Genomic DNA, 26,766 nt, shown 5'->3' with positions numbered 1-26,766 from the left:
CGGTAATTAGTACATAAAAAACAAGAGCAGCTGTACTGGCATAATCACCACTCTCAGCAGTAACCAGGACCCAGCTAATCAATCTGATGCAGTCATACAGATTGGCTCTTGCAATTGCATCCATTAGCAAGACCCCCTACTCTATGCACAGAGGAGGGAGGAAAAAAAAGTTCCTTCAACATCAGCAGGCAGGTCCCCTCTCTTCAAAGGAGGTTAGAAGTCTTCCAGGAAACATTATTCTCCATAGATCACAGCTAATTTGTTTTGGAGGTGGTTTTTTTTTTTTTTGTTTTTTTCTTTTTTTGTGTGTGTGGTTTTAATTTATTTATTTATTTCCTCTCCTACTAAATTGTATAAAGTTACTGAGATACTTTAGCCAAACTACTCAGCCTGATAATATAGTAAAGTGACTGCATGTCTTTGCCAGTGGGATTGTCATGTAATCACAGAACACCTCCAGTTAGGAGGAGGTCCATAAAAGTCCATGCTTTTCAGGTCTGAAATTCCAGGAATAACATTCCAAGTTATTACTGGAATCTCAAACTGACACTGTTCTTCAACTTCCACATCAAGAGACTACTGCCAATCCTCAAACACTCTTACAGCTAGCAATAAAAATGCAAAAAAGTTGTTAATTCTCCACTTCCCTTTCTTTAGGGCTGGTCCACAAACTAATTGTGGGCCACATGCAACAGTTGAGGCACAAGGGTTTGAGAACCACTATTGTAAACGTCCTCTGATCTTTAATGCACCCACCACATCATACCACAGTCTCCAGAGAGGTTATATTTAATAGGTTAGCATTTTAATTTTGAACAAACATGCTGAATCACACTATCAGTCCATAATCACTGTCAGCAGTCACATCAAGCTTCCAGGCGACTCGCCATAGCCAATGCCAAACTCTCCCATGGTACTGCTGTACTACTAATCCAATATTACAGAGCCACACCATTAGATGTGGCCACACAGCATTTTATTAAGTTGGCAGCTGCAATTCATTTGTTTTCAGACGCTGTTCTGAAACAAGGTTTTGAATGATATGTTTCTCTAACAATAAGCACTGTAAAGTCTGAGAATCGGGAGCTTCACGAGTTGCCCCACCAGGCATTTCAGAACACCCCTATGGAAGCTCGAGCCCAAACAAGCATCATCAGTTTGGCAAGCAGCTCTCTTCTTGGCAGCAGAACAAACAGACTGTCATGTCAGCAGGCAAGAAAATTCCTGTCCCTTTCCTTTAGTAGCCACACAACCCGGGTTACATTATACAGAACAGCTACTTGACCATTGCCTATATTTGTAGAAAACTATGCCTCCGCACTTCAAGGAGATTCCAAAGGAACTCCATCTCTCCTCTAAGTGCAAGGGATGCTGGCAAGGAGCAAAATCTTCCTCCAGGTATACCAAACTGTCCAGGTAGCTAAGCTTTCACACAGAAGGCAACAGCAATACAAAGGGAAAGGAATACTCTGAGAAAATGCTGGTTGTTACCATTTTATATGCCTGTAACAACGGAAGTGTAAGGAAAGGATTGATTGGGTCATTTATGCCTGTGCATTTCTGCTTTCAAAGACTGCTCCACAAGCAACTACTTACCTCTTTGGTGTGCCTTTTCCACCCTCCCTCAATTTCTATGACTAATTTAGGAGTAACACTGAATTCGTATGGAAAAAAGGTGGCTCAAAGAAAGAAGGGCTATAAGGCAAGAGAAAAAGCAAAAAACCCAAAAAACAAAAACCAGCCCCCAAAAAAATATTCAGCAAGACTGCTTCATGCAGAGCACAAAAGCCACCTGAAGTCTACCACTGTTGTTCTCCCTCCAACTTGTCAATGCTGGCACATCAGCACTGTGGGACCTGTTAAAATCACTCAGGAATTAAACTAAATATTTACTTATGGCAGAGAGCCAGAGAGGCTGTATGACAATCAACAGCTTCAAGGAATCCTTCCCAAACATTCTTCCTTCATCATCAAGCCGCTGACTTGAGTGTTGTGCCCTGGGCACAACACATATGCATAGAGCTAGACAGTTAATTTGTACCTGCCCTGGAGGAGAAGGAACGCTTTCTGCTGCAAGCTTCTCCTCTTCAAAGCCCTACAGTTAGTTATTGACCTTGTGCTTCACTCTTTCCCTCCTGTTCCATCTCAGAGAAGTTGCTACCATTTAATAACACCATTCAAAGTCCACCTTCTACTTATATTTATGCGATCTGCCAACAATAAAAAGCTGGACCAGGATCCTGCCAGTCAAAGCAGCAGGCTGCCCCAAGCCTGAGCCGATGCCAGTTGGCAGCAGTGCTGCACCACTCACCTGGGCTGAGTAGCTCCAGGACTGGGCGAGCTGCAGGCACCATGCTGCTTGCACAGCCAGTTCTTTGCTCACAGGAAAAGAAAGCAAGGGAGTATCGATGACTATTTCTTCAGCAGAGTAAAACCTATCTTCTCCTTGCTGGCACCCAAGAAGGATAAAAACATATTTTGAAGCTGGAGGAGAAGAGAAAGTTGGCACAAGTGGGCAGGGAAACTCAGCAGGAACTCTTGTGTTTTATCTTTTTAAATTCAATAGAGACATTTCTGCTCTCAACTAGATGCATCTCCTTTCAAGATGCCAATAAATTTCAAGCCATTACCTTTGCTTAGCCCAGGCAGTAAATTGGGCTGCTAGATCAGCCTTGATAAAGAGTGAGTGGGGAGGGGGTGCAGCTGTTCACTTGTTTACATGGTGAAATCTTGTCATCCGTGAAGCTCCATCCTGACAGGTAAAAGGAGAGGAAAGGCTGGAGCAGATGAGGTTGGTTTATCAGGCACTAGGCTAAAATTTAATTATTAATTTTCAACTGAGTCTGTGCTGTCACCAGAGGCAAGCTGTGAAAACACACAGGAAGAAAAACGTCTAGTACGCTAATCCAAACAGGGCTGAAGGGCACAAGAAGTATTAAGGAGGAACTGTGCAGGGAGGTGCAAGTAAGAACAGAATGCTAGGAACTAAGGTACAGAGGGGAAACTGGACAAAAAGATGGTGAGTGCATAGAAAGCATCAGCCTGAACATCAAGTTGCAAAGCTAGCACTATCCTGCATGGAGTTGCCTCTTCCCTGAGAATAATACCGGCCCAAAGCTACTGCATCAAAGGACACAGGCCAAAAGGGCAAGTAGATTTAACTTGTAGTGCCCAGGGAAGAATGAGAGCTCTCACCACACCTCTAACTTGACGCTGATGGCAGGCACAGAGATGTGAGACCCCGTCCACCCCATGCTCTGTTCCTGGCTCTAGCATTCTTCCTCTTCTGTACAGCTATCATACACTGCTTCCTGGACAGAAGCCACTCCTTACCAGGGGACTGGTAAAATCCAGAGCCTCAAGGCCACCCTGACCTGGGTTGCAGAGAAAAGAGGTTCAGAAAAGAGAGTTATAGGAGAAACATTAGACCTGTGCAGGCACAAGAGACAAGTGTTGACGTTACAACTAAACATCTATACACATAAAGTGCAGATCAACAGAGTACTCTTTGTATGGATACAGGTTATACCATCACAGTAACTGTGGGGACAGCACAGCTTTTCAGCGTAGCTGCAATTATGCTAGAGCTTTAGCCTGAACAGATACCTCATTAAGTAATACACTTTAATAAACTAACCTACATGAGCCATGTAATAAGATGCAATCTTAAAAGCACAATCAATTCACAGCACTGCATTACATTCACTGAAGTTACATCTGAAAGCAAAGGCTACATACAAAGAATATTCAAACAGTAGTAGTAGCAGCTTGTAAAAAACTGCAAACTGCTCTTGTGATTTGCAGAGCAGCAGATGAGGTGCAGTGACAGGATGAAGGCACAAGCAGAGCGAAAACAAAAGCAGTACAACTAGGACTTCACGCACTTTGCATATTCCCATCTTCCCTTCATCTTCGGCTCTGCAATCTGACCTTGAAATTTCAGAAGTTTATAATCTTGCCTCTTTTTAATTGCAGTCACACTACTGAGACTGAGCAGTACCTAAATCAATTCAAGATGGCTTTCTGCCTTACTCACCCCAGGAGGGTGTTGCCACTGAAAGATCTCACCTGGTACATTTTTTTAAGTCAATGTATTCGCATCTGACATTAGCATACTGGGTACGAAGCTGCTGTAAAGCATCTACTGCTCCACTAAAAGCACTGCATGTCCTCTGCTTTGCTGCCAGGAAGCCACCTGCATCGCTGACTTCTATAATGCTGCCAATTACTTTAAACAGCTCTTTGTTCTTTTTTTATTTAAGGTCCAGAAATATAATAAGAAACAGACATCCTAACCTGACCTCCTTAATAAATAACACTCTCCACTCTCCCTTTTTTGCTTAGATTATCATTCTTCACTCCACCTTCTATTTATGAACTTCAAAAAAGCTGCTGAAACTGATGCTTATACTGTGCGCTGCCACAAAACCTACAGACCTCTGCAGCAGAACTGAGCCTGTCTAAAGCAGAGGGCCTTGAAGGCAGAGTAAAACAAATACTCTTTGGAATAATTGACTGATGGATTAATATATTAATTCAGAAGACAAAGTACATCAATCTATGTTTTGTAATGAAGCAAATCTCCCTTCTGGAAGGAGTCTTCCCTTCTGTACCTATTTGCGGATGTAAAGAAAAAGGGATAAATTTCCAATGATCAGAGAGGGGAAAAAAATTGCTCTATTGCTCTAAGTCTCCTCTTATTAAACAGGTTGGACCGTGCTGCACTCATCCCCTCCCCCAAAGCTAATTCCTGCCCACAACAGACACGTCCTTCCATTAGATCTTCTCCGTTAAAATGGAAGAAGCAAAAATAATGCACTTATCTTTTTCGACTTGTCAGTCTTATCCTCAAATGGATCTTATCATCTAATGCTCAGCACAAATAAAATTTCTTTCAACTCCATTTATCTACCCCAGACGCAATAAGATCATACATGAAATTCTTCTTCATTCTTTACTGATACAACAAACCTCTTCCTGCCTTTTTCTGCATCTGCTGCCAGTGCTGAAAATCCTTGCCTTGCTTTCTGAGCCATGGTGAATTAACTGAGAGCTAATCCTTTATTTTCAGCAACCACTGAAACCTTAACTGGGGAGACATGATCTATTTCCTAAAACGAGACGGCATCTGAAGTGCCTGCAGATTAAGAAACTTTTCACAAATATAAAGCATTGTCGGTTCTTCCTGCCCATACTTGGTCACATAACTTAGTGCTGATCAGGAGAGGTTTCATTACAGCACTCCTCTCCTCAGGCTTCTCTTTAGCAGTTCCTCTCTTCAGGCAAGCTCTAGGCATTGTATCACCTGGTACTTTATCTCACAAGTCTGCAAGTCCAACTATCCAGTAGTTTTTAAATAACTGAACATTAACATGAGCTAGGTTACATAAAGAAGCTGATCATTTCAGATAACAAAGCTCTCACCATGAAGATAACACTCTCGCAGTGAAGGAGCTCATTAATTTGATACCAGTCTCCCAGAGGCTGCAAAACCAGGATAATACCTGCAAAAAGCCCTTTCGGCGACTGGTTCAAGCCTGGATCCAAAAACTAGGGCTGAGTAAGCAAGAAGCTGCCAAACAAAACAATTGTGCTTTCAATCAGGCGTGTGTGTGGCTGGAACAGATGAAAGGACAGAAAAAAGGATGCCAAAGGGGGTGTTAGCAAGACAGAAGATAGATAGATACGTATATATTCAGTGCAGACACAAAAGCGAACTGAACTGTGCAAGCAGGACTGTGCCCCCAGCTATTGCTGTCTCCTGCAAAAATCACTGACAGCTGTCAGTGCTGGAACAATCTAATAAAAATATGGTCACTTCTGTGGCAAAAGGAATGACAAGCCTCTTTATTTTTGCCTTTAACTCAAGACTGCAGTCCAAAAGCACTGCCTTTGAATTCCCCATTAAATGTCACACTGAGACTGTAACAGTAAAATCCACAATATGTTAAAGATCTAATGACAAGAGCAAAGGATGTGAGCACAGCTGCCATTCCACCCTACTCTTTGTCTGCTGAGCCTCAACAGAGTGGCATACAAGATCAAGTGTCAACAATATGTTGATGACAGAGCTATATGCACCCTCATCTGGGTGATAAGAGGCTGTCATCCAGCTGCCTACACGTCTGGAAGGAATAACTAGTGGAGAAAAGAGCTAGCTTAAATTTAATTCAAGAAAAATCGTATGAAGAGGTACTGAAAAATCTTCATGAAATTATGCAGGTCTTCCCAGACTGTGGTGACTTAAGCACAAGCCAAGCAGCAATTTACCAAAGCTCCTTTTCCTCAGGGTGACCTCAATAAGATGACTGAACCTAAGTCATCTCAGAAGTGGAACCATCTTTGCCATAATTATTCCTACCGAGTTTATAACTATGTTCCCAACTGCACTGAAACAAACAATAGCTACTGAGCTCTCATGATTTTACATGAACTGCTGGAGCTCAGCCTTACCAATTCTGGCCTCCAAATTAAACAAGAAGTCTTAGCTCCTATTATTCTATCCCACAAAGTAAGCCCATACTGAACTGATGCCATTTTCCTTCACACAAATTTGTTACAACCAAGGTTTAACCGTTGCATGAGTTATTAGCACAGTATTTTCTAAAGGTAATCCATTGAGTTAAGTCTGACCCAGCAGCTTTTGCACAGACATGGGTGAAACCAATCAAGATAACAATTTCATTACCTGTTTCCAAGATGCTAGTTATTCATTTATACCCAAACATGCAAATCTCTGAAGTTTTTCAAGCCATATGCAATACCAATGTAGCACAGCATCTTCTGATAGCGAATCCAGATCTTATCTGCAGCACCCTACATAAGCAGTGCTTCCCCCAGCATAAGTTTTGGATGCCCTGTTTTATAAAACTAGAATCTACTGATCGATAGAGCACAACCAACCATTTGGCCTTAACAAGTCTATCATATGCTTCTCATTGTATCAAAATGAGAGATTTTCTTTATCAATAAGCACAGGGTTCTGCCCCTATGTCCTCTTCCTAGTACCAAGAAAGACATTCGGTCTGTGACTTGGCTTGGACTTTTGATTGTGAAAGAAGCATCTACATGGTTCAATTTCTGCCAGCAGCAGAAAATTTCTCAGAGTAAAAGTGGACATACTATACTCTGCTCTATTCAGAACAGTCAAGAGCTCCCTCTGTCCACCTGTAGATGTCAAAGTCTCTCTCAAATGATGACACGAGAGACAGCACCAACAAGCATGTTTTTTCAGTAACATAGCATGAAGTTGGTACTCTTTTTTTCTTTTCTTTTAACTTTTTAAATTGTTCTTGTTATAGACATATGTCAGTTCACCTGAATTCTTCTGATGGTGGTGACTTGTTATGGTAAGCCATCTCCACACGTTGTCAGTTTACTTTTTACATTATAGTTTTGTCAGAACTCTTTATAACTCATGTCTCAGTGAAGCAAAGGTGCACAGCTATTTGCCATCAGGTGTAAAGAGCCTTCACTTACAGCTGCAGGAGCACTCACAACTCACCCAGGTACGTCAATGAGGTGTGGCAATGCCATCCCCTTTGCTCCCCATACTGAAAACATTCTGTTGACACTTGCACACAGCTCAGAGTACTCAACACAATCTGACATCTTCTCACATGTTCTGTGCATTCTCCTAGTTAAGAATTAATACTCTGAAAGAAAGCTTGTCTCTGTGCTGAAACTTGGTGCACCTTTCTTCTTCAGGCTTTTCTTCCTGCAGTATTTGGAATTCTCCTGTTTAGAATGAAGTGCACACATAGCTCCTTCTGTCCAGACTACTGACCAACCATTTCAACAGGATCTTTCCCACTGCCAGTCACCTTGTCAGAAGTTAATTCTGGGTCTTTTAACTTACCAAGAGCTGAGTCTGGGTTTTCCTTTTACATTCAAATCACAATGCAGTACCTGAGACAGGAATTGGTTATGTCACCTTACTCCCCACAAACTACACGATTAGTTCTTTAGCTTTGCGTCAATCAAGTATTCAATCATCTTCAAGAATCTTATTCTCCTCAGTTTAAAAATTCCTTTCTGAGTTTTATTTTAACTTGAATTACAGCAATTGCATTTTTTGTGTTTTCAGAGTTAGATTTGTCTGGGTAAAACAAAAACAAAAAATTAAGTAAAGTGAAGACATCAGAATTTGTGAATGCCAGGAAAAAAAACCCCTCCAGTCTTCTCACTAATATCCACTGGCAACAGACCAAGGGCATTATGATCCTCACAATTCTAAGTTCCCTAATTTTAATGTTCACATTATTCTATATTCTTTAGCTTCCACGTACTCCTGGAGTCATAGAAAATATAGAAGTCACCCCAGGACCAAGCAGACTGTAAGCAGATACTTCTTATTCAGATCACCTCTGCCTACAGTTTCAAAATAGGCTGCAAAATCCTGTGTTCTTTCTCCAAACCTGCCATCTCTGAAACTCATCTGCATTAGGACAATTCCCAACACCACTGCTTCCTGCACCACCCACTACAGGCAGATTTCAGACATGCTTGTTAGATGCCAAAAAAAAAAAAGAAAAAAGAAACAAAACAAGGTTTATGCATAACACTCCTGTTAAAAGTCAGCACTACTCGCAAGCTTTTAAGTCTCAGTATGAAAAAGAAACTTGCTCTTTGGCAAAGGCAGGTTTCTATCTCAAATGCTAAGCAGATTAAATCTTAAAGGAGTAAGCAGAAAGAGCATGGGTCTCTAGCTCATGATGCTATCACAACTGATGAGAATTTACTACTTTTACTTAATTTCTAAGCACAGTTCATAAGTAAAATCATGGTTCTGACCTATTTAACTCTACCCAGTCTCTCTTAAATAGAAGAACCAAGATGTATACAGATTATCAAGATGCTCCATGATACTATCCAGGACACTTCCCTTCTGCAAATTATACCACCAGCCAGGATATTTCTAGGTGCTATTGCATGTAATTGCAAGAGCTAATTAACTGCATCTTCAAAACTTCTATTTCAACAGGAAGATGAAGAAAACAATCTGAGGAATGGAAACTTGCATTACCCTTACTACTAGCCAGGGATGCAGAGAAAGAAAACAGAAGTAATCACTGAATGTCACTTTTCAGCAGGTTGCCAAGCTTTCACAACAACTTAGGAGCCACACTGCCAAACCTTGTTCTCCCAATGCATTGACAGGTAGTCAGATGGTGTCAGGAAGGAAGGAATAATCCTGAGACACCTTTTAAGAATTTGCATACTATCTGATACAGCATTTCTTCTGAATTTCTCTCTGGGGAGTTCTGCAAATAATGCACAATTAAAACATCCACAAAGAACTGCTTCAGAACACGGCTATGACTTCTTTTTAATTAAGAAGTTGAGCAATAATTGCTTTGTAATACAAACTGTTGGCACAGAAGCAGTGAGGATGTTTTCTGATTCTCTCTAATGTGTACATTAGAGATAGAAGAATATAGTTCCACCAGCACCTTTTTTCCTGTGCCTCTTTCTACTGCATGCTGGCCAAGCTGCAAACAGGTTTTTACTCAGTGGAATATGAATGCAGCAGTCACTGTAAAGATGGTGAGCTATGAATAAAGTTTCCTACTTAAAGTTCTATTTTTACTTTGCATGTCCTAAAAAGCATTACAAACTTATGGAGCTATTGCTAAACTCAAGACAGAAGAAGCGCCAGTTCTTCTGGCGCCAGTAGTTGATTTACTAATTTCTACGACTAGATGAAGGAATAACATTTGCAAGATTAACAGTTTTATGCTTGAAAAACAGTCCAGCAGACTGCACAAAGACAACCAACAACACAACAGAATGCTCAAACTAAACCCAACGTCATCTGGCAGGAAGGCTCTTAAACCAAATTAATTTAAATTGGTCTAGTTGTGACCCTGTCACATAGGCAGAAAGCTGAAAGACCAAAGCAGTCAGAAATGAGACATTTTAAATGTCTTTAATCATGGTGCAGGAGAGGGGGAAAACAGCAAATTAGTTAACAAACCCTGCTAGACTGGATAGATTTGAGAATGTGGGGGAAAAGCTTTTGGAAGCTAAAAATAAACGTGCAAGAAAGATGAAAAAAGCAACCTTTAGAATACATGCACACCATCTGGAGAAAAATAATCCAGAACTACAGCAGATGAAAAAGACAGGGGTGCAGCGATGCAAAGCGAGAGCGAGAAAAATTGGTCAGAAATTTCAAGGTACCTTAGCAAAAAGAAGTAAATTAATGTATAAGTAAAGCTCAATATTAAAAAAAAGCTGAAAAAACATTCTCTGTGGAGTGCTGGTAAGACTCTGTTTGTCACATTACGTACATTCATCACACTACTTATGAAGGAAAGAGAGGAATCTTATGATACTCAACAAGGACAAGTGTATAATCCTATACCCAGGGAGAAATAACATATGTACCAGAACAGGTGTGGGGTGACTTGCTGGAAAGGAGCTCTGCAGAGAAGGATCTGAACGTCCTGATGGGCAACATGCTCAGCATGAGCCAGTGATGCACCTGAGTGGCCTTGAAGGCCCATGGCATCCTGGAGCGCATAAAAAGGATTGAGGCCAGCAGATCAGTAGAGGAGATCCTTCCCCTCTACTCTGCCTTGAAAGGCCACATCTGGAGCACTGTGTCCAGTTTTGGAGAAGACTGAGGGGAGATCTTATCAATGTTTACAAATACCTACTGGGCAGGAATAGATGGGGCCAGGCCCTTTCCAATGGTGCCCAGTGACAGAACAAAGGGCAACCAGTACCAACTGGAACAAAGGAAATTCCATCTGAAAATGATGAAAAACTCTCTACTTTTCGGCTGACAGAGCACTGGAACAAGCTGCCCAGAGAGACTGTGGAGTCTTCTCCTCTGGAGATATCCAAAACCAGACTAGATGCTGTCCTATGTAACCTAATCAAGGAAACCTTCTTTAGCAGGGGTTGGTCTACAGAGATCCATTCCAGCCTCTACAATTCTGTCATTCAAATATATACCAGAATTAGGGGGAAACATGGCTATTTTGGAGAGAATTCATGCTAGGAGACTGAAATACAAGAAAAGATTAAGGGAATACAAAGTATTACTTGGCTAAATGATGACTAAGAGCAAGGACACAAGCATCTAAAGAGTATAACAGACTCTGGGGAAAGAAGGTATGTGCAAAATGGAAATGAAAAAATAAATGGAAAATATTAGAATGGAAGATTCAGACCAAAGCTTACTGATTTTGTTAGTTACACAATGTGACCAAAAAGAATAGCTATAAACTGCAGCAGCTGGAGCTTAGAGAAAAGGTAAAGAAAGGATGAGAGCAATGAATCTTATCATAGCTTTTTATGCAAAGAGATGTGATTTTAGTTAATAGGACTTCTTTACCTTAACTTACTCTGATACAGTACAAAGACTATGGAAAGTGACACTCCCTTGTCTGGCACTGAAAACTGTTTCACTAGGATCTGAAAATGACTGAAAAATGAATCAGTACCAAGGCAAACTAGAAGGATCTAGCAGGATACTGAATCCATGTAATTAGCAATGCTGTCATATCCACACGGCTTTCACCAACCATACCTACTAACCAAACTGGGTTGTTTTCATCAATTACCTTTAATCTTTCCATCTCTTACCTTAAGAGGCCCTTACAAGAACGGCAGCTCAGAATCAGGGCTAAAAACATATTGACTTGGTTCACTAAAGAATATCTTCATTATCAGTCTTACTTTGCTTCATTATGTGGAGCAGGTGATGAAGATAAACATAACTTTTAACACTGGCTGATAAAGCAGCTCATGTAACAATGTACCTGATGTGACCCTCCCTGAATAATGAGCAGCCTAGACAGTAACTACAGAGCATGAAGTTGAATCTAGCACTCTGGGCCAGAGGTAAATTCTCTCCCTAGCACTAGGTCAGTAGTCAAATGGTCCAGTGCAATTCCTGTACATCATTATGAAGGCTCTGCCAAAAGTAAAATAATTAGAAGGCCCTTTAAAAAGACAGAGATATAGACAGAGACCAAAAGCTGTCCATGGAAGCAATTCCACTATAATCATGTTATTCCCCAGAAGTGAAAAGGCTATTATGTAGATATTCTCTACCTCCTGCAAGATGCCTGAATATATGGCAAATCAATCAATCAATAAATTAAATTAAATAGTAAAGAGTCCAAATTTCAGCTTCAGAAACTACCTCCTAAACTATTACTGAGCAGCTGTCTTTCTCTGCTGATGAATGAAGCAAGCTGTATACATTCCCTTAACTCTGTGTCTGTTTAAATAAAGACAGTTTTCCACACATTCTGAATAGTCAGGGTGGGTCACAGCACAGCAACAAAGCCTAAGTACAGAAAAGAAATTCTATTTCCAAAGCTGGACTACATATACATAGAAAGCTCATCAATAATTAGCTATGAACACCCTATTTGGCAAAAAACATAAAGCTCATGGTAAGCAAATCTAATATGAAACCACTGGCGGCTGCTCCAAGAAGTTAAGTCTCTTTTAGGAATGTTAGGAAATGATTCTGAAACCTCAGCCAAAAAACTCCCTCACAGTTAAGCCAATTGCAGTGCCACAAGACAGATAAATAGTAACCCCCCAAAATAGAAAACACCTACTAAGTATTGATATCTAAACTTATGATAACGCATATATGAAACTGAATATTTGTTTGTCATCATATTTGAAACCACAGTACAGATTTAAAATTCTGCTGATATTTATATTCTCCTGTCATGTTTGCATACTTGTGTGATAAATCCCGACACGTGTTTATCATTCAGCGAGCCTGGAGCATGTTACCTTTTCGGTATCATAAACCAAAAACTAACTAGAAGGCCAGAGCCAAAGGAGCATGACACCACTGACAAAAAAAATCACAAAAACAGAATGTACACATACTCACCCTCATAGAGGTTTCTCCACCATGCGGCTGTTGCAGCCTGAAGACTTGAGCAACCATGTGCTCTGTGGAAGGGTGCAATAGGATACGCCGGGAAGCCAGTCCCACCATTACATATCTGCCCATTGGAGACAGGCTCACAGAAATAGCATTAGGGCCTATAAAACAGAACAGTAGTTACTTCTCTCAAAGGTTGACATCCCTCCTGACACATCATTCACACAGTTTCCACATTCTCTTCTAGAATTTCAATAACATAAAGCATACAAGCTCATTCTTCTAAGAGGCAGAAAAGAACAAGGAGTCCTGCACAAGTATAAATTTCGTGAAAACACTTTACTGTTGCAAGTATCCTCCCTCCCCCTAAGACAATGAAGTTCTTCAAAGAATAAAAAATTGTCTTATAGCAGCTCCCCACTACCACCACTTTAAGTATCCAGAAAGTATCACAAACTTCCTCCCAGCAATGCTATGTTTGTGGCTAGTGGGACGGCCAAATTTCTTGTTACTACAGTAGACAGGCACTGACATTCAGACTATTGTGTTTCTCATGGAAGACTGAGTTCTTAGGTAACTTCTCACATCCCCACCCACCCTGATTTCTTGCTGCATCTTACCAAATCGTTTTGTATAAAGCATCTCGCCCAAGTTATGGGGTGCCAGAGAATACACAGCCAATATTCCTTCATCGGGGAAGCCTCGCTGGCTGCTGGGAATGAAAGCTGCCAGTAGCTGCCCATCTGCAGATATATCACAGCTAGCATCATTGTAAATCTTGCAGTTTTGAACAAGCACGTTGACAGATGCTGAAGAAAAGAAAGAGACGGTGATTAAAACATTCAGGCTCAACAGAATAAAGTAAGATTCAAACTTGATGCAGGAGTCAGGACACTAAAAGTACGAGGCATTCAAGACATTTAGCTTCCTCCAAAGGTTTATGAAATATTAACACTCTGACTAATATAACATTTGCTCCAAAACAGAGATAAGACACCACAATGAGCCCAGAGAACGAAATCTACTCACCTGGAGCCTTCAGCCAAGAAACAGCAATGACTGCATTTTATCAAATCCCTCCTTTCTTGAGTACAACACTACCCTTTGCAAAGGACAGCATAGTTTAAACAAGTCCCAAATTGTGACTCTTTGACATACTCCAGCAGTGGTAACATTAGAAACAGTGCACCTTAATTTATTTCCCCTTTTCATACGGAAACCTTAAGTTCCACCTCCCCTTATTGCCAATAAACAGAAGGTAAATGAAAAATTCCTCCCCGTAGATACAGACATTCCTTTCTGACAGCTGTTTTTTTACACCTATCTTGGATAAAGGAAACAAGATAGGAAAGAAACTCTCTAGCCCGTCCACCATTTAATTACTTCAGTATGAGACATTTGTGCAATCAATGAAGCAGCTGTTAAACAGACAAGGTAGTGAACAGCACCTCAGAAAACTAAAGTTTTACTTTAATCTCTGCCAGTGAGCTGCTGAGTGACCTCGTACAGACCTTTCTCTTCTGTGCCTTGCATTTACAGCCTATATGGTCTTTGGGCAACTGAATCTCACTATACAGCTGTGCCATTCCTAGAGTAACAAAGTTCCATGGCTTTTAGTATTATCTCTTCACCAACAGACTATGATATTCACTTCCTCAGCTTAACCAAAAAGCACTTCATTTTCTTGATGGGAGCTGCTGTAATTATTGCAGGAGACACAGAGCTGAAAACAGCCACTTGCAGCAGCAGGAAACAAAGTCATGATGGGGTGTGAGCCAGGACTGATCCCTCTTTGCTGATTAAAAATGTTTGCTGAACTTAATCTTGACTTTTTTTTTTTCCTGGTCTTGAAGTCATTCCTTTTTGCATTCCTCTACCTGCATGGCTGAGTATCAGCTTCTACTGCTCCATTTAAGAAATTTCAATGAAAAAACACATGAGGATAAGAAATGGACTATTTAATTACATTCTGTACTAAACCACCTACACCTGTACTCTAAATTTACTCAGCCCTTTTTTTCCCCAGTTTCAGAGCTGCTAAAAACAGTAATTTTCAGCCTAATATAAATAGAAAGGTGCTGAACAGAAAAGGTAAATAATGTAGTCACTGCCAGTGCTGAAATAACCAAAAATACACTTGGCCCTTCAAAGAACAGACAGTCTAAAATATGACAAAATTCCTGAGTGATCAGTCTAAAGCTAGTTAAAGAGCACAGAATAAAGATAAAGGGCTGCACTACCTCACTTGAAAATGGCAGAATTAAAATGTGCCTTCCAAGTCCCCCCTTCAGGCTTCACTGAAACACTCCACTATCACAAGAGAAGACGGGTATCAACACAAGAACTACAGTATATATGCAATGAACTAGCTACAGGATACATGGCAATTCACTGTTGTAATTTCCATCAAACTGGGAGGATTCCTGCAGAGTTCTTCAGCGACTCATTTCAAAACCTATCCTATTTATTACCTTTTTCCATCAGCTAGACACAAAAGGTGCAGCTGGTTGATGAATTCTTTGACAAAGTTGGTTAACTTCATTAACAGAGCATGACTGGCTCACAAATGGAAAACTGAACTATATAGAAGCATAAAAGAAGGGAAATGCAAGAATTCTGGAGTCTGATAATGTTTTAAAAATTCTGCTTTACCTGGCAGCTCATCAGTTGGAAACAGGATCAACTTTGGTGATCATAGCAATGACTGAAGCACCCACTTGGCATGACAGTGAAAGAGATGGCAGTCCTGAGCTACACTGAGGAGCATGCTCACCATGGAAATGTCAGTGCTACCATACCAGCCTCTGCTGAGAGCATGTGCAGAACAATGAGCACAGTTTTAGTCTGCCATGCCCCAGAAAGATTAAGCCCTAAATGGTACCAAGTCCAGCAAATAGTTAAAAGATAATGGGAAAATATGGCACTTATTTTATGGTTTAAAATAATAATAAATAATAATGGAGAGGAAATAGAATTGCATAAAGTTTCAAAAACCTAAGTGCCAGAGAACATTAGTTATAATTACCTTCAAAACTAACACTGACAGGTGAGAGTAAGTGGGTAAAAAAAAAACCATTAAGTTTAGAAATTAGATTTATTTTGTTTAAAATCAGAATTGCAAGATTCTATAACACTTTTTCAACCAGAGTGGAAGGGGCAAATAATTTAACTAACTTTAAGATAGAATAAGAGGAAATAAAGGATGTGCTTTGCAGGGAACTAGAATTTGGTTAGGAGGGTCTTTCCTCACTCAAACCTCTGGAGTTTTATTCTAATCTGCTATAACCTAAAAAAATATTCTAGTCTATTTATCATACAGCACAGGCTCACTTATATTCTACCAATTTTGGGTTTTTTTTGTTTGTTTTCTTTTGTTGTTGTTTTTTTTCCTTTACTCCTTCAGCACAGCATGCAGAACAGAGTTCTGGTGAGCCCTTCACAGCGATGTCCAACACGACTGTGTGTCTCGCTCTTTTTAAGGCTTAATGCATATGCTGAATGGCTCTTAGAAAAACAGATTGTGAGTTCTTCTGCCAGAAGTGAACTATCTTTCCCCCTCAAAGTTTGCCTGGAACGTAAAACGTCACAGATGCAAGTCACACAGAAGAAGAGTGCCCTTTATTTCAGACTTGCAAGATCTCATTCACACTGGCATCACAGTTCTTCGCTCTCCTGTAACTTGCAAAGGATGGAAGACTGAGGTGGCACAAATGCCCAGGACCAAAGGCACCTACTGTGTCAGCAGAAAACACTCAAGGAACAGTATCTAAGAGATTCCTAAGTCAGGGAGATGGATCAGGACGCCTGTGCATTCGACTATTTGACTTCTTTGAGCTGAAGTTCCATCTATTAACATTAAGTCAAAATAGAAGATTTTAGGGGGGAAAAAACTGCTATTTTTGGAAAACCATTTGCAATAAAGCTGCCCTTTCATCTCATTTTCTTTTGTTGTTAATGCAACCACAGAGCTGACAGAATAGATCAAAAGAAACATCAGAGAATAAATTAATCAAGCTCTTGTGCGAAAATGGAGTGCTCACACCTACAGCATAATCAATCCCACTTGAAGCTAGAGAAGGCCTGGAAATACCAGCAGGACAGCAGTGTTTGCCAAAGATAACCTAGGATACAGTGTTGGGAACAGGCTCTCCTTACCACCCCTGAAGATGCTGCTTTCTTAACAGCTTTTCTTTCTTCATCTAAGTCGTTCTGCATCAAAACATAAATCAGTAAGTAGTAACCAAATCACCTTCCCAACTCAGTGTTACAACTCCTGACTTGTGACTAATTATGGAAGAACTAGATCAGTTCAGCCACTGTGGTTAGAATTTCAGGTTGGATACTGGGAAAAACTTCTCAGAAAGAATAGTGAGGCACTGGAACAGTTGCCCTTGTAGATGGTGAAGTCACTGTCCCTGGAAGTGTACAAGAAATGTGTGGATGTGGCACTGCAGGACATGGCTTAGTGGGCATGGCAGGGATGTGCTGATGGTTTGACTCTATGATCTTCACCTTAATGATTCTATGATATGAAAGTAACAAATAAAAAGCAGCATGAGAGAAACTATATTCAAAAGACAAAAGCAAAAGACAAAACTTTCAGATATTTTACCCATGAAAAGGCGGTATTCTACAGTGGTCACTGATTCAATACTGACCTATTTGCTGTGAGCACTCTTAAGGATCTGAGGTAGTGACAGCAGCAGCACCTAGCAGAATAGTATTAACTAAATGGCCAGAGATGGCTTTGCCTCTGCTACCAAACTCCCCAGCCCAATGCTGATATGACCAACAGTTACAGCAGAAGGCTGGGTTGTTTTAGTTGTGAGGAACTTCCTGTGCTTCAGTTTGTAGCTGTTTCCCCCTGTCCTATCACCATGCACTGCTGAAGAGTTTGGCCTCGTCCCTCTGCCTCCTGCACCTTAGATATTTAAAGACATTGATCAGATTTCCCTCTCAGTCTTCTTTTCTCAAGGGTGAACAGACCCAGGTTGCTCAGCTTTTCAAGGCCTGTGTGCACATGCTGGGTTTGGCATCAGTGAGGTCCCTGCCCCCAGAGCCAAGGCTTGTGAATAGCCGAAGATCAGGCCAGGCCTGCACTAAGCACACCACTGTCACTTCACATTTCAGTGAAAAACATCCCATTTCCAAACTACCTTCTCTTTGTTTAATTATAACAGGAAGAAGAGCTGCTCTGAGGTGGAGGCTGGCCACGGAGCCGTTTGTCTGATGGGAAGTGGAGCTGGCAGGCAATCTTAAATTTCAGCTGCATCATTTCATCTGCCTTAATTCCTGAACCACTTGTAGCTCAAGTCTGTCCCAGGAAGTGCAACAGCACGCTCTCTGTAAGCACACTCTCACTTACGATCAACTCTGATTTATAGAAAACAATGGAAAAAAGTAGCTATTGAGGTCAAATGCTTTACTTGGAAAATTGTTTGTACCCGTGTACCCAAGGTCACAGACAGTCTGGAAAAATCTCCAGTATACCACAGCACTGTTATACACTTAACTTTGCAGTATCTCAATTAACTTGTGCATCTGCATCAACATTTTTACTAAGTGGCACAAGCAGACCATTGAGATAAAGCTTCTTTGAAGAGACATGCTTACCATATAAAATGGCCTGGAGTTTAAAAACAGATCATCAGCAGCACTACCACCAGGTTATGAAGGGAAGGATTAGTAGCCCTAGGCTACATTAACATATTTCTGGTTTGGCAAACTTGCAGCTTCCTTTTTTCTGTGCCTCTGGAAGTGTGGTAAATGGTTGTGCTAGGATTAATCCAGCTGTTCCACATTCATACGTCCCTTCTTGACTGTGGCAAAGGGAGATACAGCTAACAAATCTAGAAAAGCCAGACTTGGGCTGAGTATGTAGGAACAAAGAAGCAGAGTAAAACCAAACATTTCTGAATGGTAATAAGTCAAGAAAGACAATCAAGTACAGCCTAGAGAAAAGAAAGCTCTGGGGAGACCTGATTGCAGCCTTTTAGGAAATAAAGGGGGACTGTATGAAAGAAGGGGACAGATAATTCAGGAGAGTCTGCCATGACAGGACAAGGGGAAATGGTTTCAAACTGTAAGAGGAGAGATTTAGATTGGATACAAAGAAGAAGGGTTTTTTTGTTGGTTTTTTTTTTCCTTTACAGTCAGGGTGGTGAGAAGCTGGAACAGGTAGCCTTGAGAGGGGGTGGATGCCCCATCCCTGGAGACATTCAAAGTCAGGCTGGACAGGGCTCTGAGCACCCTGATCTGGCTGTAGGTGTCCCTGCTCATTGCAGGGGAGTTGGACCAGATGGCCTTTAAAGGTCCCTTCCAACTCAAACAATTCTACGATTTTAATAGAAAGCATGAAGTGTGGATTCAGAAAGGATGGGGATGGCCTGCAAGAAGAGCACAACGACAAAGGAAGCCTTAGCCCAATATCCAGCTAAATAGAAATGAATTCAGAATGGAAGCTTTTTAGTAGAGGAGAGGGAGAAGATAAATATCATTGCCTTAAACAGCAGATGGTCTTTATTTTCTACAGAATTCTGTAAATTATAAACATCTTGTGACTTTTTTCCCCTTCAAAAAAATAAAACAGCAGCCTGCTCCTGAACAGCTAGATGGGGCCAGAAATGCTATTGGCAGCTGTACCACTCTTCAAATACTTTGCAAGCTTGCAGAAGAGTCTCCAAGAATCCAAGTAGCAAGATGCTTCCACGGCAAAACTTCACGTTGTACGTTGATCCCTTACATTATTACTTCAAAGTTTGAAACTTAACAGGATATATCATAGCATTGACACATTTGAGTTCAGTGAAATACTCTACTTTCAAGATGACACTGCCTCCTCCTTCCCATGACAGAATGCTTATCAGACAAAATACAAAGCATCTTTCTACTTCTCAACATCAAGCATCACCATCTAAAAGCAGGGCTTTTATTTTGCACCAGACTATAAATGCCACACCACCACATTCTATAAAAGCATGTAGGAAGATTATGACACAGGCACCAGGGACCTTGTCTGTGTGAATGGCACAGAAAGAAACAGCTTCTTTAACAGCTTCTTTAACAGCATGGGCCATTGCTGGCCTTTTCCTAGATACTTTCTGCAAACAGAATCCTGGTTCCCTCTGAAAAGAAGTAGTTAAATTTAAAATATGCACAGAGATGGTCCAAGTTAAAAATCACTGCACAAACATTCCTATCTCCGTATCAGGCTACCACAGACATTCCAGCAACTGTGCAGCAACCTGTATCAGGATTCCACTGCAGATTAAAAATAGCCTTCTAGCCAAGTTAGTGCTAACCCACCAAAAAGTCATTCCTTGATCAGCTGATCACAAGCATCAATATTCTTGAATCTGCATAACAGAATCTCTTCCAATGCAAGAGCTAGCTTATGCCAGCACAGAATGCATGTAAAATTAGGGTTTAATTCAATAAATGGAATAAGAAGGGAAAACAAAAAACAAACCCACAGCAAAACAACAACAAAACAATAAATTAAAAACCACAAACCAGTAACACTGTTTATCCTTGACCCAGAAGTGGCTTCCACCTGAAATATGGGACAAATCCCTGCTTTGGCAAATGGCTAGAAGCTACACTTACTTCCCTCATCTTTCAACAATGTGGTAAGCAACAGACCGGGATTCTGATTACTGAAACACATTGCAGCATTTTAACCCACAGTAATGCCACTAACATGGAACATCCAGTCCCGGTTTATTAGTAGCTTCTAATGCAAAAATATAAAGATAGCATGCCAGTCATCACTCTATAAACTTGTTGGTAAAAGAATGAGGGGATTGGATACAGATTTTCCTTTTTTTTTTTTAAGCAAGGATTATATATTCTCATGAGGTTACTCACATACAGCCCCAGTTACACAAGGATTTGCTGATAGCAAGCATACACAAGCTAGACAGAGCAGTAGCAGCTCTGAATGCATTTTGTCATTGTCAGCTTTCCCAAAAGGCTAAGCATTTTACAGTTCCCACTGCAACAAGGCAATCAAATAAACCCCTGCAGCATATCACTACCTTCCAAAGATCATAGTGCTTATGGTAGCTCCAGATGGACTTAAAAGAGAGTACGTACTAGTCTCCTTTCTAGCTTACCATTACTGATTTCTGGCAGGTCAAACTTCGTGAAGTCCCACCACTGGAGACGGTAGGTTGTGTTGGCAATGTTGCTGGCCACAGCTGACTGTCCATCTCCAATCACAGCACCTACAGGAAAGGGAGGAAAATATAATCATCTCCAAAAGATAATTATAATTAGTCTCCAAAAGATCATCCAGAAAAAAAACCTGGAGTGACTAAACAAAGAGCTTTCTAAAATCAAACACAAAGTTCAAGGTTCTTAAAGAAGCCTTATTTACAGAAATGGCAACGTCACCTTAATAAGCCACAGAAAACAGGAAATTAATAAGAAAGAATCTCTCTGCAACATATTTCTGAAAGAAAAGAAGGCTGAAAAGCAATAATATTTGCACAGGTTCACAAGGTAGAAATCTCAATCAGGTTCATTCAGTCCGAGCACATTCAATGCTAGTTGAAGATGTATTTTCATAGACACCAAATTTTCTAGTATAGTTATGAAGGCAATAATGTTGCCCTGTCAAATCACACACATTTGAGGACATATTCCTCACTACCACTAAAATCCACATAGAAAGATTCAGGCTGCCTACAACATACACCACACTGTAAGGATCAGAACTATTAGCAATTCTATCTGAAATGACAGTGAGTAGAGCCCACTACAGAACCCAATCCTACACTCCTGAAGAAGGTACTCCTTTTTTTGGAGTCTCTGAGACAGTGGAATACCACAAATGCAGGCTGTGGGCTTTGGTAATATATATATGCAGAGAAAACAAAGAAACTCTGTATATTGCTTGTACTTTCATAGGTAGAAGATGAGTTAGTTCTGCCTGGTAAGGAGGACCTCAGAGCTGGCCTCAGGGTTTTCCTCCCTTTACTGCTCTGCCTGCCTATCCCAGGCAGGGGCTGTGCTGGATGCAGCCCCTTGCTAGCCACCCTAGGATTTGGGCAACAGCCCAAAACATAGCTGAGCATAATATTTCAGTAACTAGCACAAAGAACCTAATTCTCCAGGCAGAAAGGAACTGCCGCTGGCAACTTAAGTAGGTATACACGTAAAACTCAGAGGCATTAAATGAAATCCTTATGGCAACAAATGGAAAGAGGAAACAGTTCTCCCATTATAGTACTACAGTCAAAAATCTGCTATTTCTAGTCTCTAAGACCTTCAATTGCATGCAGCCCCCGTGCTACAAACACATCCTAGCACTCAGAGATGCTCAAGCTATGAGAATTGTATAAGGGAGAACAAAACAAGATCACCCCCATGTACACATGAGGAAAATCACAGCCTCCAGTGGCTCATCAGACTGGATTGAGGCATCTCCACTGTCTGATGGGAAGCATACAGTGGCTTCACTCTCCCACAGGACAGTTGCCACAGCAGCACCAGTGGAAGAACACCTGGCCAGCTCAGCCTTTGCTTCTGCCCATCAGATGCTCACATATTGCTGGCAGGGCAGAAACAATGATGTTTTCTTTACTCTCACGTGTGCCCAAACCCTTGTTCTCCATATCCCCCGAAACAAAAGGCTCCTCTAAACAAAAGATAGGCACTGGAAAAAGCAGACAATGCATTAATGAAATTACATTTTGCAACCAGAAGTGATTGAAGGACAATTAAATTTTGTGTTCCTTTGTCTTCAAAAGTCTCCTTGTTACAAGCTTGTGGCTGGTACACAAGGGCACTCCTTGCTGCATTGCTTCCAACCACCAGAGGGAGAACAAAAAAACTAGTTCTAAGCAAATTTTGAGCAGTAGCACCTGCTGCACTGAAACTGTACTTAGCATCACCAAAGGGTAATGACTGCCTCAACAGGCTGGGTCAGGCCAGGAAATGCTCTGTGAAGACAGGCCACAACAGCACTATTCAGGGCACCTTATTCCAGAATACTTATCTTCTTGTTGCAGAACAGAATCATGAGGTCATCACCTGTTTTGCAATGACAACAAACTCTGTTGACACAGCCAGTAACATGCAAGATGGAGAATAACATAAGCTAGCAGCGCTAGCAGAGCAATCTTACAGTCCCTGTGCATCACAGAAGCCTAGCAACATCACCCACTGCTCCACAAACAGCAAATTCATCTGGCTCATACTACTGTTGCATCTATGGCTACAAGCACCATCAAAAGTGCTATTGGCAAATGTTCTTGAATTTTTTTTTCCCCCTGTAGATATTCTGGTCCTGCTTTCCTTCTACCTGGAACCTTCAGGAGAGTTATGGTTGAACCTCTCATCTCCTTGTATTTCCTAAGGTACTTAAGTCCTACACAGCTCCTCTCTGTCTACAGGACAGCCTTGCACAAATTCCAGTCAGCAAAATCCAAGTAATGCTAGTGCCACAGGTAACAAACATCTTTAGCAAAAAAAGGATCTTGAGGGAATGAGGTCCACAGTATAAAAAGTATATGTTCAGAAAGATTTGGTCAATTTCTCAAAGAATCCAAACAAGTGGGCCTTACACTAATGGCAGTTCCATGATCTACCTGTTTTGACTAAGTAATTACCTCCACTTACACTAATTCTGTAGTTGAAAACCATAATTATTAAATTGTATCTACTTACATACAACAAAAGGGAATAACACTTCTATGGTTTCACAAACCCTGCCAGAAGCCTCCCACATGCACTGCCCTACAGTAGAGACAATTAAAGGCATGAAAACATTTGAGACATTTAATTTAGGAAAGAAAATAATCCCCAGTACACAACTACGCTGTCCTAACCTTTTGTGTTTGATTTCTCTGTTGGTTGGTAGGAGAGACTTGAGAACATGGGGAAAAAAAATTAACAGGGATGTTAAATCGTCAGTGTTATAGAGCTTGTATTCGCTGTGCAGCTCAAGGACTCTTCTCAGCTGCTTCACCTCAACTGGGTTTCAGCCTGAGTAAGAACATAAGAAAGTGCTGATGCCTCTTATGTCCTAGTGTAACTTGAGGCAAAATCCACAGTTCAGCTACTTAAATCTGGGTGGCAGCAGATCAACTCTCACAAGCAACAGTTCTCACCAAGCACTTGACAGTCTGTCCTGATCCCTGGATCTTGTATTGTTTGATGGAATCACAAGTGACTGCAATGGGTACCCGAGGGTCTCGGGCTTGTCATTGCCATGAACAGAACGACCTTTCTCTGCAGAGGAGATGTAGATTTCAAAATGCTGAAATCCAAAGTGAAGGCCAATTGAAATGCAGTGAATGTAGGTTTGATTGGCAGCTTTCCTGCGTATGTCTATCACGGCATAATAAACACTGGATGATAGCAGAAATGAAGATAAATGCTTTCAGCGGCCCCCCTTCTCCCCCCACCGCCCTGATCTCCACCCACCCCCACTCAGCACATGACAGGAGAGTTTAAAGAGTGGGGGGGAAAATGTCTTAACAAAGGCTTAGGAAAAAGAAAAAACACCACCTATTCTTATAGGCCACCTACACGTGCCACTTATTTATCCATCAGTCTCAATCGTTTCAGAGGGTCCAACTCATTTGCCATGCGGAGAAATGAACCTTTGTCAGTAGTCAGCTATTGCTCATTTATGAATCAAGCCACACCAGCTCATGTCAGAGTTTAGACTGAAAGAGAAAAAATGGGCTGCAAAATCACTTTACAAGGTATTTCTGAAGTGGTGAAGAGCAGGATACTTTGAGACTACTGCTATCAGATTCTCAGTGGATGAACTAATACTCAAGCTATACAGCCTTTGGTTTCAAGAATGCAGACCATCTACATGTGATAAAAATTTCTCTGCTATAAACTTAGAAGAAAGTAGAGTTTAACCTCTTTTTCTTTTTCTCTTTTTTTTCTTCCCCTCCCCCCACCCCCAACTAGATCATTTCCCCAAGTTTTTATTGTCTGGCAGATTCCTTCATAGTGAAGTAAAATTTATTAAGATGCTTAAAGATAAGGCAGATGCCTTTGAGGAAGTTGGAAAAGTCCCTGAGCTAATTTGTGACTCAATTTGAGAAAATGATTAGGCCCTGGTATAAAATTCCCCCTAGATCAGTACTTGTATCTTTAAGCATGAGTACCTTTGAAAAGTAATTACCTCTTTATGTGCCCATTTGTAACTGTAGCTAATGATATTGAGGTTATTCAAGGCTTGCAGAATGGATCTATCACAGATGGTGAGTTTTACTTATGCAAATCCTAGGTTTACTACTACCCAGTCTCCAATAAGCCCAAAACACAGGACCAGTTTATTTGAGAAACCAAGAATGAAGCTCTTTGCTGCAAGAATGCGTCAGACTCCCTCAGCCAATTTGGAAACGATTTGAAGCCAGATGAAATGTTACTAATTGTCCTAGTCAATTAGTTGGGGCTGTAACAGCTTCTTGCACATCTCCAACTCTGAAGCATTCCACAGGGCAGCCTGGCTTTGGGGACAGTAAAAACATGCAATCCTGAAAATGTTTTTGACAAGTCACAGCAAATTTGTATTCCAGACTACCACAAAGACACTGTCTTGGAAGTGGCAGAGCTAACTATCTACAACTGGGCTAACACTGTAGAAACAATATGCGTAACAACCTGGTATTTTTAAGGATCTATTTTGGTAAGTAGCCATTTGAAGAGACCATTTTTTTCAATTTCCCAGCATGGTTTAAATAGCAAGTAGGTAAAATTATATGAATGGATGCACAAAAACATTGCGAAGTGTAGTTCAATGACGTGAACAGAGAAAGCCCCAGAGAGATCTATGCTCTCTGAAAGCTGAACCCTTCAAAAGGTTATTGTTTTTCCTTTACCCCAGATGTACAAAATAAGAAGAAATGCAATTCCCCATTCATGTTCATTCCTATTGCAAAATTTCCTTTTAACATGGGCAACACTTAGCATGCCGAGTTCCACAGCCTTAGCAGAGATGGGAATTGAAGTAGGCCTCAGCTGCAGGTAGCAAAGATGAATACTCTAATAGGAGCTCAGTGAGTGCCCGAGGGCTTTATTCGCATCGTGAATAATGCAAACATGACATGCGAAAGGGAATTTTCCTGCTACAAGTTTCAGACCTGAAAAATAAATGAGTTTATTTGCAAGAATATAAACAAGAAATTAACAAATGCCCTGCCCAAAGCCTCCATCCCCAGTACACTCCTGACGGCTCCTCGACATCCTGATACTAGAGACATTCCTCTGTCCGATGTAACAACTGAAATAGAAATGCACAAGGGAACATCTGCCTTTGATGGTGGGGTCTAGCTGTCCCTCTGGGAGACTAGAAGAAGTGAAGGTCCTTTTCAGATGCATTCCCCTCTTGTCCAAATTGTTTGCACTTCACCAATTAAGCAGATAATTTTCTTCTCAGGAAAGAGAATTCCTGCTTCTCTCCTGTTGTTCACCCCACAGAGATGTCCCTGCTCATGCCAACATGATAGCCCAGGAAACTGGAAAACCAACTATGAAAGAGAACAGTGAGATTCCAGGACCAGCAAGATTTCAGCCAGCAATATTCACACAGAACTTCTCAGATGAGGAAAAGCACTTCCCCCTCATGGCTGACAAACAGGTTACATTATTATAGCCTCTGAACATAAACACTAAAGCAAGCATCACTGCTTAGGAAGTACTCATCCTACTCAGGCTGACCAGTAAGGAATAAGCAGTTACCTCTAAAGTAAGTATTTTTTTTTTAATTTTTTTTTTTTAATCTGTGAGGTTCATAGTCTCTTACCATCAAGAAAAAACTAGGTAATGAGGAATACCAATTGAACTGTGGGCATATCAGAGTGCTGAACTCAAGCCTCAGCTCAGTGATGAGCAGGAAGAAAGATGATAGCTCAATAGCTGCTGGGAAAGAGAAG

General features: G+C 41.0%; 1 protein-coding gene across 7 annotated transcripts in view; it reads right to left on the bottom strand.

Annotated features, from left to right (window-relative positions):
- The window catches only part of AMBRA1 (autophagy and beclin 1 regulator 1), a 120,568-nt gene that overhangs the window by 26,125 nt on the left and 67,677 nt on the right, over positions 1-26,766 (bottom strand). For all 7 annotated transcript variants that reach the window (XM_085548746.1, XM_015864395.3, XM_015864397.3 and 4 more), the window contains 3 exons: positions 20,980-21,090; positions 13,486-13,674; positions 12,872-13,026 (listed from right to left, as the gene is read on the bottom strand). In XM_085548746.1, coding sequence (XP_085404872.1) covers positions 12,872-13,026; positions 13,486-13,674; positions 20,980-21,090 — 455 coding nt within the window. The remainder of the gene's footprint in view (positions 1-12,871; positions 13,027-13,485; positions 13,675-20,979; positions 21,091-26,766) is intronic.

Source organism: Coturnix japonica, chromosome 5 (genome assembly GCF_054131305.1).
Source record: "Coturnix japonica strain WE chromosome 5, WE-NBRP24, whole genome shotgun sequence".
NCBI lineage: Eukaryota > Metazoa > Chordata > Aves > Galliformes > Phasianidae > Coturnix > Coturnix japonica.
Note: the sequence above shows the minus strand (reverse complement) of the source record. Positions and strands in the feature narration are given on the sequence as shown.